At 29.7% G+C, this 13,201-nt stretch overlaps 2 protein-coding genes across 2 annotated transcripts in view; one reads left to right on the top strand and one right to left on the bottom strand.

Annotated features, from left to right (window-relative positions):
* LOC108905796 (glypican-6) overlaps positions 1-5,784 on the top strand; it is a 106,399-nt gene extending 100,615 nt beyond the window's left edge. The window contains exon 5 of the mRNA XM_018708817.2: positions 4,916-5,784. Within this exon, the coding sequence (XP_018564333.1) occupies positions 4,916-5,449 (534 nt within the window). The 3' untranslated portion in view covers positions 5,450-5,784. The remainder of the gene's footprint in view (positions 1-4,915) is intronic.
* A 2,285-nt stretch (positions 5,785-8,069) lies between these two features.
* On the bottom strand, positions 8,070-8,337 carry LOC108905787 (single-pass membrane and coiled-coil domain-containing protein 4 homolog). The gene has a single exon (XM_018708808.1). The coding sequence runs from the start codon at positions 8,325-8,327 to the stop codon at positions 8,142-8,144; it is 186 nt and encodes a 61-aa protein (XP_018564324.1). The 5' UTR covers positions 8,328-8,337; the 3' UTR covers positions 8,070-8,141.
* Between the last annotated feature and the right edge of the window lie 4,864 nt (positions 8,338-13,201).

Raw genomic sequence — 13,201 nt, 5'->3', positions numbered from 1 at the left:
AACTTTTAAAACCTGCTTTAAAAAATTTGATTTGATTGAATATTCACAAAGTTCTAATTGTTTATAAGTACAAAAATTCGACCAATGTTTAAACAAGCGCCAGAGCTCTCCTAATTGACGGATTCGAATTTTTCAAAAAACGTTTGAAAGCTTGAGAGCCCTTCTATATGTGATTAAATTTTCAAGTATCTAAGGGCCTCGGATTTTGCTGTGCAAAATTTTGAAAATTTGCACATTTTTTTTCAAAATCTGGATTGCAAAATTATGCAAAATCTATAGAACCGATTTTGATGAAATTTGGTGTGATGATTCTATATAACATGAACTTTTCTTGAGCCAAGTATGAAGGTCCTATACCAAAAAAAATTCCCTAAAAAATAATGTTTTCTAACCCAATTTTTGGTGATCTTTTCGATTTTTACAATAATAAACATGATTCATTCGATTTGTAACTAGTAATATTTTGTAAAATTTAATTATAAACATTTTTTTCCTTTTCCATTTTCGTCTAAAATCAACTCTTGAAAAGATACACAATTAAATAGGAAGAAAAATATGACATTTTTCCAATTTTTTTAACATATTGTGCAGCCAAAAGTTAAGCCCTCGTTTTTGTTTACGCGCATAGAAAAATTTTCATTCCTAGTGATATTTGAAAGCCAAAAAGCCAAAAATCTCCGTGGATATACGTTTCACCCAAACCAAAACAGATACCGCCTAGTCTATATTTACAGTTGGTCGAAATAAAATAAGTAAATTATCCTTTAATTCTTGCATTTTTCTGTATAATACAACAGTTTCGAATTGGTGCTATGAGATAAAAGAATCGGGTGTTATTGAGTTACACTAGAAATTAAAAATATGTAAATTTGTGACAATAATTGGTTTATTATTCTACAGTTTTTTCGATGGACCCTTTAATATCCTGATACCATGATGTTAACTTTTAATCGCAGGTCGTCAATGTACAGTCGTATTTTCCGATTTTTTCAGCACACTATAAAAAGTCCCATTTGTCAAAAATAGCCCAAGTTAAACATTCATTAAACAACCAAACAATATTAGTAAATCGACAAGCAGTATCCTTCTGTTCTTTTCATCTTGGGGAAATATATTGGAGCAACCCATTGCTTTGTTTAAATGTGGGGTTTGTTTATTATATAAAGGCCGGGGCAGATGGCTATAAGTGTTACTATAATTTCAATTTTCATAAACACTGCTGGTTTTATGTAAACGATTACACCAGAGATAAATGGCATAGCTGATATATTCAAGGGCACAATTAATTTGTCTACAATTGCCCTGTTTGTAAACATTTTTGTTTAAGTTTGGTGCTGGATTCTCTTCACCTATCTGGAAGTGTTTCCAGTAAGGAGTACTTTGACCTCTCCTACCCCTTTTTTTCCTTCTGAATGGTTCATATTGCTTTGACTTTCTTCGTACAACATAAATTATTTATACACAGTGTTCAAAATATACAAGGTCGTCATTTTCAAGATGCACATCGTTAAGTTGTTTTCATATGATGCTAAATCACATCAGAAATGATAATTTTTCTATGCAAATAAAAAAAACGCGGGCTTAATTGTTATTGCAAAAAAGTATAAAAAAATTGCAAAAAAATTCGTTTTTTCCTTGGATTTCTCATCGACAACTTAGCAACTATTCATTTTTAGACAAAAATGGAAGAGGAAAAACAGTTGTAATTAATTTTTGAACAAGATAGAGTTAGTTTCAATTTGAAAAAATAATTATTGTTATTGCAAAAATCATTTAAAAAATTGCAAAAAATGCTAGTTTATTTGTCACTTGAATAATACCTAGGATCTTCATACTTTTCCCAATTAAACTTCTTAGTGCATAGAATCATCACCAAATTTCATCCAATTCGGTTGATTAGGACAGCAACAGTAAATTTTATGTTAACACTCTTTTTTTTTTTAATTTTTAAACTATTAGATTGCATTTATCAATTTGCAATTTAGTTTTTTCAAAAATTGTAATTTTAAAGTACTCGGAAAGACGCTTCTTTAAAAAAAAAAAATTATTCCATTTGTTGGCTCTCCAGATATAAGCGGTCAAAGTTTATTGGCATTTACCATTAATTTATAAACAATTTAGCAATAATCTTTAATCCAGTGGCTTCGTTTTTCCGAGTTTTAAGCTGGAAAAATTTTCATATCCATAAGTTATTGGCAACATGGATAAATCAGAGGAAAAGCTGTCGCTCGCGTGCGCGAAAAGTAATTCAAAACACGAAAAGTGAGGGGGGGCTTTCTCTCCGAGACTTAATTCGAAGATATCAAAATACGAAGGTATGAAAAAAATTGCATTATCTCGGCTTCTACGGGATCAATTTTGAATTTTTTTTAGTCCGATGTCTCGCGGGCCAAGGAATTCGAATATTGTGATGCCAACTGCCTTATTTGCACATATTTTCTTATAAACAAAGTATGCATTAAATATACTGTGTATTTTACCCTATGCTATTGCATTTTTTCGATGAAAAAATTTGTTTACGTATATATTTCAACACTGAATATGAATGTATTTAGTTATATGTATTACAATTATTTAAATAATTTTTGTTTAAACAAATTAAAAAAATAAATTATTTGAAAATTAATTTTTTTGTTAAATGAAGATAAAATTAAGAAAAAATAGTACTTTAAAATTATAATTTTTGAAAAAAACTAACTTGCAAATTGATAAATGTAATCTAATTATTTAAAAATAAAAAAAAAGGAGTGTTAACTTTAAAAATTTACTGTGGCCGTCCTAATCAACCGATTTCAATTTTTCAAAAACCATTTGAAAGGTTGAGCGGTCTTTTCTATGTGAAAAAATTTTCAAGTATCTAGATGCTTTATTTGAGGCTGTGCAACATTTTGAAAATTCGAAAAAAATTTTTTTAAATTATTGTGCGAAAACTATTGATTCGATTTTAATGAAATTTGGTGTGTTGTTTTATTATATTCTAGCGCAGCGATCGGCAACTGGCAGACCGCAGTCCAGATCCGGACCGCGGAAGGTAAAAATATGGACCGCCAAAAATTTTTTGAAAATATAATTACTGAAATTATTTAAAAAAAAAATTTTTCTGTAGATAACAAAACGTTTGAGTGCTACCCTTATCATTATTTAATGGTTAGTAGGTTAGTAAAAAAAACTGGCTCAATACCGCAAATGTAATTTCTTCCATTGATTTTTGAATACAAATATGCCTATCTACATATTGTATTTCATATTATTTTGTGTGCAAATTAAAATAAAAAATTAGTAAGGAATATGAGTTTTTTCTGGACTTCTAAAAATTTTATAAAGTATCTGGACTCCACCTAAAATTACTTGCCGACCCCTGCTCGAGTTTTTTCTCCAAAATTAGAATGCTCTCTGAGCAATTAAAATATTTTAAAAAAATTATCCAAAAAACTTGATTATTTTAGCGTTTTTCATCAATTATTGCTATATTGCAACATCGGTAATAAATTTAAACATTTTTAACATATATACATACTGTATGTTAAAAATTCAATTCTAAAACTTTTTTTCCTCTTCAGTATTCTTCCAAAATCCAAGATATAAGTAAAAAATTCAGATAAAAGAGGTATTTTTAAAAAATTTTTAAACATTTTTGCAATTTTGAAAATGTTCCAAACCTCACCCAGATTTAGGGCTCTACATTTTTATTATGTGAGTTGTACTGAAGGTAATCCAGAAAAAATTTGGTTGCCCCCTCTCACATCCACCTCAAAACACATCTGCTCTGATCTAGTTTGGAAATCTCCAATATTTTTCACACTTCTGCAGTTTTATTCACAGAAACGTAACAGTAATAGAATAGCATGTCAACTTGTTCGCTAAATGAAAATCTTTTTCAAAATACTCCGCGAACAATTAATTACTAAAATTAAATTACTTTTTTCCTGAAGTTTGACATTTAAATTCATAGCCAACTTTTGAATTTTCAATGAATTTAAATAGCAGCTACAATATGTATTATTAGTTATTCCTGTTTTTGTTCAAAACAATTGTTGAATAACAATGAAGTTTTTTGAAAACTAACAAGAGTACGAGTTTTAAAATTAAATTCCCCAATAAAATAAAGTAATAATTTTTTAAGTCCTCCAACGGGTTAAAAAATTCTGTTACATTTTAATGGTGCATCGTCCCTTATCAATCCTTTAAAATGCTTCTAGTGAACTCTACTTACTGTCGATTAATGCCCTTGGTACACTCCCATGTACCAAATTTGGTTTTTCTAAGTTCAAATATAACCGAGATATTGATTTTTTCAAGGCCTATAATAACTTCTCAAAGGTTTGCACCTTAGTATAAAGGTAAATTGAGTTAAATCACCATATTTTGGGTTTCTCTTCATACCCCTGATCTGTGTCGGTTCTTATTTGAAACAGCCTGTATAATTAATTTAATTTTTTTAAGGCACATTTTTTCAGGCGCATGTAAAATATACATAAAATTTCATGTTTAAGGAAAAAAAACATCTACAGTCTTAAAGTATTTTAACTTTAAATATGTGAAATTAATAGCATCATTACTATCCTTTTTGAGGGTTTATTGTTAAATTTTTTGTTCTTGTATAGCCCATCTAAAAATACTCGAGAGTTGAATGACCTTTCATCATCGTCATCCGTATGCATGTTACAATCAGTTTATGGTAAATATATGGATGGCGAATTTTTTCTTTTAATACAGTTGTTATTTATTTTAAAAAAATCAGCATTCATACACAAAACCCGAAATAAATAATAAAATTCTCACCTCGTAATTCAACGAGACATTTCGATACTAGATACTACATTGACTTGCTAATTCTTAGGTCGTTCAACTATCAATTATTTTCTCATGGACTACATTTAATATTGGGAATAACATGAAATTTGATTTTTTCCAGAAAATAAAAGACACAAAACAGTTTTGGCTGAACCTGCCCTACCAGTACTGCAACAACCTGTCCCTTCACAGCAATAAGAACGACACGAGTCAGTGTTGGAACGGTACGGCCCTCGGTACTTACGAAAAATCCCTACAAAAGTCAAATATCGGGGATTCCCCCATCCTCAACGCTCAGGTGTACACCCTGCAGGGCCTCACGGACAAATTAAGGAAGGCGTTTCAGGGCCAAGAAGTGGAAATGGTGGACGACACGGAAGAATCGCTGGCCGGCAGTGGTTCGGGATCGGGCGACGGTGACTTTGAGACGGGCGAGGAGGAAGAGGAGGAACAAAGCAGGGACCTTGATTTTAACCAGGGAGTGGAGAACGCCTTACCGACGTCTCCTTCACCGGGAAGCACCAAGGCTCCGGAGGTGGTGCGCGTCTCCTCGAGTGCGAACATTCACGCGATGTCGCTCACCAGGGCGCTCATACAGTATCTTCTGCCGATGGTGTTGGTGTGGTTCGGTGGTGCCATAACAAACCTGCTGTGATAAGCTTTAGTGTATATTATGTACATAGAGAGACTATTTTGATGCATTAACGAGGGACCCACTTTACATTTTTACGGACTTGAGTGTAACTAGTGAAGACGAGTTAGGGACGTTCCTGCGAAAGCATAGAAATGCCACATGTAATGTGTATTTTTTGATTTTTTAATTTCAAACTTGTAATTTCGAGTTGAAAGTAAAATATTTTGACTTTGAGACACAAAATTCTTAATTTAAATTTTAAATTTCGAGTTTGCATATAAAAATTCGAGCATAAATTCGCTGGAAACTTTGTTCTTCAAATTCAAAATTTTGTAATCAATTTTAATTTTGAAACCTGAATTTTTAATTTGAACTCCCAAATTTGTTCTCAAATTCGAAATTTTTATTTCAAATATGAAATTTCATATTTTATATTCAGACTCAAAGCTTCGTCTTTTCGACTTTTAACGAAAATTTTAACTTTAAATTTGGTGTTTGATGTAAATACGATATTTCGAGATTAATTCAAGAAATATCGAGTATGAATTCAAACTTGAAATTTCAACTTCAATACATGAAATTTCTAATTTGAACTTTCAAGTTTAGAACATGAAATTTTGATTTTGAAGCACAAAATTTGAGTTTGAAAATTGAAAGAAATTTCAAGTATAAATAAATTTCAGGTTTTAAACTAGAAATTTTCAGTTTGGGCATAAAACTATATATATATACCGATCAAAATGACTCATTTAGAAGGAAAAAAAAAAGAAAATTGTTACCTGGAGTGTTATAAGTGGAAATGGTAAAGGGGCTTATAATAAACGAAAAAAAAAATAAATGCGTGAGCAGGGGAGGCGGAGGGTTGATTTGGGGAGTTGAAAAGTTATGAAAAATTGTATCATTGCGATTTCTGGCCAAAGTTGACATCAAACAAAAAAGTATCCAATACTAAAGCTGTAGATCATGCAAAAATCTACAAGTTCTGTAGAGGTCATTTTTTAACATAACCTCAAAATTTCCGAGAAAAATGCGAAAAACATGTTTTTTTCTGATTTTTTGTTTTTTATTTCTCATTTCCGCAAAAATAATTTAATTTTGACGAAACTTGGTGGAAGTATACCTTTCTCTATCTTAAATAACCTCAAATTTTTTAAGATAAAAAAAATCAAGAAGTTTCTGAGATATTCATTTTTTCGGTCTGAAACACTTTTTTTCAAAGAAAAATTCTATTTAAAAAAATCATCGTACTGAGTTCCGCCGGCAATCATTTTTTTCGTTTTGACATACTCTTTGGTGAAATAAAAAAATCTGTAATCAGTTCAAAAACATGCTCAAAAATGCAAAAAAGTAAAAAATGACAGCAATGAATTTTTCAGTAATTATTGATTTGTTTAAATTAAAAAAAAATTTTTGTGCATTTGCAATTCGACTTAGATGTTTATAGCAATACATACAAAAATAAAGTTTTGGGTGAAACAATGAGTTTTTTTTCCGTAGAATTGAATGGTGTAATCAGTTTTTGTTTTTTTTTTTTAAATTTAAACAAATTAGCAATAACTGAAAAATTCATTGTTACTTACATTTTTTTGCATTTATGAGCATGTTTTTGAACTGTTATTACAGATTATTTTATTTCACCAAAAAGTATGTCAAAACGAAAAAAATGATTACCGGCAGAACTCTGCATGATTTTTTTAAGTAGAATTTTTCTTTGAAAAAAAAGTGTTTGTCCGAAAAAAATGAATATCCAGAAACTTCTTGATTTTATCTAAAAAAAATTGAAGTTATTTAAGACAGAGAAAGGTATACTTTCTCCAAGTTTCGTCAAAATTAAATTATTTTTGTGGAAATGAGAAATAAAAAACGATAAATCAGAAAAAACTTGTATTTTGCATTTTTCTCGGAAATTTTGAGGTTATGTTAAAAATGGCCTCTACAAAAGTTGTAGATTTTTACATGATCTACAACTTCTGTATCGGATATTTTTCTGTTTGACGTCGACTTTTGCCAGAAATCCCAATGATACAATTTTTCATAACTTTTCAACCCCCCCAATCAACCCTCCGCTGCCCCTGTTCACACATTAATTTTTTTTTCGTTTATTATAAGCCCCTTTACTATTTCCACTTATAAAAGTCCAGGTAACAATTTTTTTTTCCCGGTGTAATTTGGTTGGACTAATAAACTTGAATTCGAAGTTTACAATTTTTGGCTTGAAATTTTGAATTTGAGAACTCAAAATTTCAATTTCGACATCGTTTTGGAGTCTAAGCATAAAACTTTAAGTTCAAATTTGACATTTCAAGTTGAAACTATAAATTTCAAAATCAAACTGAAAATTTCAAGTATCGAAAACTCGAAATTTTAACTGCGATATAGTTTGGGAGTATAAACAATTAAATATTAAGTTGAAACTAGAAATTTCAAGATCAAACTGAAAATGTCAAGTATAGAAAACTCGAAATTTCAACTGCAAAATCATTTCCGAACTTAAACAAAATTTTACTCAAATGTAACTCAAAATTTCGAATTTGTGGCCTTTCTACGCTTTCGTACGTTCCTATTCCTGTATATGTTTTGTAATTTTTCATGTAACGTGAAATTTATATGTATTTATATTAACAAGAGTGAATATACAAAGTATGTTTTTAAAAAACACCATTTATTTTGTATAAAATCAACATTACTTAATATTATTTCTTTTTATTTTTATTCAGTCGATGTAGGAGCCCCTCGGCCTCGTTTTGATGTACACGTAAGCGGCGATGAAAAGGAAAATGGCCACTATTGTCGGCACTGCGATCTTGTACACTTGCTTCTGTGTCTCTGCGAACTCTTTTTTTCTCTGCCGTTTCTCTTTCGCGGATTCCTTGACCTTACCTCCTTTCAACTGACGCATATCGTATCAGCTGTTAGAAAAAAAAAACATGATCAATGTTAACAAGTGAGCAAGACAAATAGTCCAATCAAATCAGATTTTAACGTGCCAAATTTTAGTTCAGTAAACAAAGACACGCAAAATTGAATAAAATGTCTTTTTTTTCAAAAAATTAAATTTTTGTAAAAACTATCAAATATTTTGTAATTTTACAAAAATGCCCTTATTCTACTTGCCAAGGACTACATATTCTGAAAGTTTCGTAAAAAAAATCTGTCATTTTAAAGATTAGAACAGGGGTCAGCAAGTAATTTTAGATGGGGTCCGGATACTTTTGAAAATTTTTAATGAGGTCCAAAAAAAAAATTCATATTTTTTTATTTTAATTGGACTCAAATTTAATCTGCTTACTAATTAAGAACTCGAAACACTCACACAATTGTAAAATACTAGAAAAAATGATAAGATTGGCACTTAAACGTAAAAAACAGTTTTTAAATAATTATTTGAGTAATTTATACTTTCAAAAGATTTTTGCCGGTCCAGTATTTTACCTTCTGTGGTCCGGACCTGAACCGCGGTCCCCCAGTTGCCGACCCTTGGATTAGGAATTTTAAAAAATGCGAATTTTAGCCATTTTTTTGCAGTAACTAATACATTTGTTTATCAACTGACATCGGACTGGGCTCAAAATTTTTGTTATAAAAAGTTCTACAACTTTTGCCTAAAACATTTTTTTTCTAAAATGTTTAATTTTTTTTTAAATTAAAAAGCTTTNAAAATGCGAATTTTAGCCATTTTTTTGCAGTAACTAATACATTTGTTTATCAACTGACATCGGACTGGGCTCAAAATTTTTGTTATAAAAAGTTCTACAACTTTTGCCTAAAACATTTTTTTTCTAAAATGTTTAATTTTTTTTTAAATTAAAAAGCTTTATTTTGTGAACTTTGGATGCCATTGAAGTTCATTCAATTGTACGGAATTTTTCCTAATTTTTATGTGCCTTTTTTTACTGAACTAAATTTTGGCAAAAAAACGAGTTATTTTCGACAATTTGACTGGCCTAAAAAGCCTACATTAAACATCATTTGAATAAAAACATATAATTAAATGGCAATAGTAGGGCAAAGAAATAACAGTTTTGTTTCCCAACAGGACAATATTTCAATATACAGGATTACAGGGTGTGCCATTTAACACTCCTGCTGCCAATATCTCCGAAATGAAGAAACTTATTTTAGTTCGGGAAATTGGGGTTATGTCCCTCGAACAGCTTCAAATTGTAGTTAAAACTGTTAGTACAAATCTTTCTGTATAGATGGCATGGCAATACAAAAATTTTTTTTGATCCCTGGAACGTGGAAATGAAGTCCATCTGAAAGATCGTTAAATTCTTCGTAATCTTGTAATATAAAGTTTTTTCCTATATTTACTTGTTTTCGAGATATGTCGACTTCAATATGCAATGTATGATATAATGGGAAAATATATTATTTCATCTAAATCACACCGAGATAAAATATTCTTTTAAAATATTGTTATAAAGACTTTATTCACACCACATACTAACTAACAAACAATAAATTATGAAAAAACAAATGATCAACTACAGAAAAAAAATTGTACAGTGGTAAATCGTATAACTAGTACAGTTAAATTGAAAGATGCAAACTGATCAAACTGTAATTATTGGAAAACAAATATGTGTCATGTTTTATTTTAATCAAAAGACATAAGCCACCTATGACTGCATTTTTTAATAACATTTGATAAAATACGGTTCGTCTCTGCCCCTTATAAGATTTACCATTGTAAATTTTTTTTTTCTGTAATTGATCATTTGTTTTTTATAATTTATTCTTTGTTAGTTAGTATTTGATGTGAATAAAGCCATTATAACAATATTTTAAAAGAATATTTGGTATCGGTGTGATTTAAATAAAATAATAGATTTTCCTGTTACATCATACATTGCATAATGAAATCGACATATCTCGAAAACAAGTAAATATTTGGAAAATCTTTATATTACTCAAAATTTAACGATTTTTCAGATGGACTGTATTTCTACGTTCCAGGGAACAAAACATTTTTTAGTATCGCCACGCCATCTATACAGACAGATTTGAACTAACAGTTCCAACTACAATTTGAAACTATTCGAGGGACCTAATAACTCCAATTTCCTAAACTAAAATAAATTTCTTCATTTCGGAGATATTGGCAGCGAGAGTGTTAAATGGCACACCCTGTATTTAAAATTTTCCTCAAGGCTTGAAATAATAACTTTAAAAACATTTAAATGTTTTAAAAATTTTTGAAAAACATTAAAACAAAAAAATTAAAAAAATACTATTGGTAAAAATTTTAATGTGTTTTTAAAAAAGCATTTCAACGTTTCTCCAAATTTTTTAAAATACTTTCTAAGTTTTTAATGTCATACATTGCACAACAAATGGGGAAATTTTTTGTTATTTGTAAACCAAAATTTTGAACATCGCCAAAAGTTGATGCATGATAACTATCACAAATGTACTTAGAATGGCTCCAAGTCAAACAGCGTACAGGGCAGGCAAAAAAAATATAGCAAAAGAAAAGTAGTCTAATTTTTAAAAATTCATCAAAAAATTATAAAGAAAAGTTATTTAATAATAAACAACTTTTCTTCCTAATACAAAAATAGTACATACTTCTCTTGTAGATATGAGGCAAAAATATAACGATAAAAAACTGTAATTGACTTCTAATTCTATCAATGGTATTTTATCAGTTAAGTATATTATTCCATTATTCTGATAACGAGTATGTATCATTACGGTAATAACACTTTATTTTGAAACAAAGATAACACAAGACGTGTGCCTAAAATATTTTTAAAAATTCTTCAGAATAAAAACATGTTACAAAAATGACTTTTCAACTTGAAAGACCATTGATCATTGCTATATTTATGAAGTAATATTGAAAAGAGAATGTAGCTAGAAAAGAATATTAGGGATCTACTGTTTTGATTTAAATGCATCACTATACTACCTACTATAAATTTCAATACCTGAATAGTTGCAGCCTTTATTTCAGTGTTGAAATGATAAAAAATTGAAAATATTGAAATAAAGGAAAAGATATTTAATATTACTATTGGTATTTTCTCTATACACAAGAAATTATTGCACACACAAAAGCTAATTCTTTCTGGTACATACATATTAAAGGCACTTACAGTTTTGAAGTAGATATCACAATAAAACGTAAAATGGTTAATATTGTTAATAAATATGCAAAAGGGAAACATAATGCCAAACTAATGCGTTCAAACTATCCACACATTAACAACAAATTCATGCCACTAAGTTTGCACATTGTTTTAAGTACTGCACATATATGAAGGTTTAAAAGCAGGAAATCAAAATAAAAACTCACTATTTGTCAAGCAATCTTCTGAACAATCTGGAAACTAATGGAAATGGATTCCTGCTGACGTTACACGTTTCAGGTTTGACGAGAAAGTCAGTAAATTTAACAATCATATTTAAAGGTTATGTTATTTATTTATCAATTTATTACGTCATGACAAACAGGTGGTTGCTATTCTCGAATGAGAAACAAATTGTTTATCTTATAAATTCTTAATTATGTTTAAAACACAGACATAAATACATTTGAAAGTAAACAAGGAAATATTGTAAAAAACTTCTTAAAATCTAAAACCAAAAACAGAGACAACAGACAAAAAAGAACTGTCTCTGTCTCTGTCTAAAACCATACGGGAAAAATGAAAAAATGCTTTAATATGGCTATTATGGTGCAGCGACATCTATTAAACACTAGTGGCCACTCTAATCGTGTTTTCCTATACAGTTTCCTTAATCATTTTGTTGTCTGTGGTTTCCGAGTGTGGCGTTTGCCACAATAGCGCCATCTACAGATGGCGTACTCTACCGCTGCTGGCTACACTGACTTTATACAAGAAGAGTAACTATATTACTGCCGACAGAAGATATAGAATAAAATCCTCTTTTTTATTTACTCATATGGTATTTGTGGTCTAGTTAAAATATGACATTTAATTTTTGACTTCTTGCTATTTTATACTTAGTTAAAATTTAAATTCATCTAGTGGTAGTAATACTTTCATATTTCGCACAGCCCCGCGATAATACAGGTCGCGCTTTCTCGGTAAGAACATAATGAAGCCATAGGCATTGAATAGTAGCAATCATTCATAGATGGAGACACAGTACATCTTGTTTATAATTATTTAATTTATAAAAAGTATTATATGAACAATAGTTAACTAATATAAGTTTTACAGCTTGGCCTTATATTATTCCTGTTAAATGTATAATGCAATTCGGAATAAATCAAAGTTTTTATTTTTCTACTTAACAAAATGGCACGGCACGCATTGGAGAGTAAATTTTATACCATGCTACAATGAAGTTATTTCTCTCATATCGTAAGTGTTATTGCAGCAATTATAATCAATCAATGTGAGCTCGAATGCATTATTTTGCATGTATGTTGTAGGTTAGCATGTGTGTTTACATGCGTAAAGAATAATTATATTCGTGGAACCTGAATTGCGCATTAGTTAACATTACCTACCGCAATATTTATGAGGTGAACCTCAATAAATATTGTTTGTCATTTATGTAAAATGTAAAACTATAAAACATTTACGATTAAATTATTTTCTACCTAAACAATTACTATAGCACATAAAATAAATATAAATTATACTAAGGATGAAAAAAACATCTTATAGGCATAACGATTTTACGCTCTTGTTGACAATTATACTGGATGAACTTCGACCTTCCTGTTGGAATCTCGTGTCGCTGGATAAACAAAATTTGCAAATAAGCAGTCGACCGCGGTTTTCCATCAAAGGC

The sequence above is a fragment of the Anoplophora glabripennis genome, unplaced genomic scaffold (assembly GCF_000390285.2).
Source record: "Anoplophora glabripennis isolate ALB-LARVAE unplaced genomic scaffold, Agla_2.0 scaffold269, whole genome shotgun sequence".
Classification (NCBI taxonomy): Eukaryota; Metazoa; Arthropoda; class Insecta; order Coleoptera; family Cerambycidae; genus Anoplophora; species Anoplophora glabripennis.
This window is presented reverse-complemented; position numbering and strand designations above follow the sequence as displayed.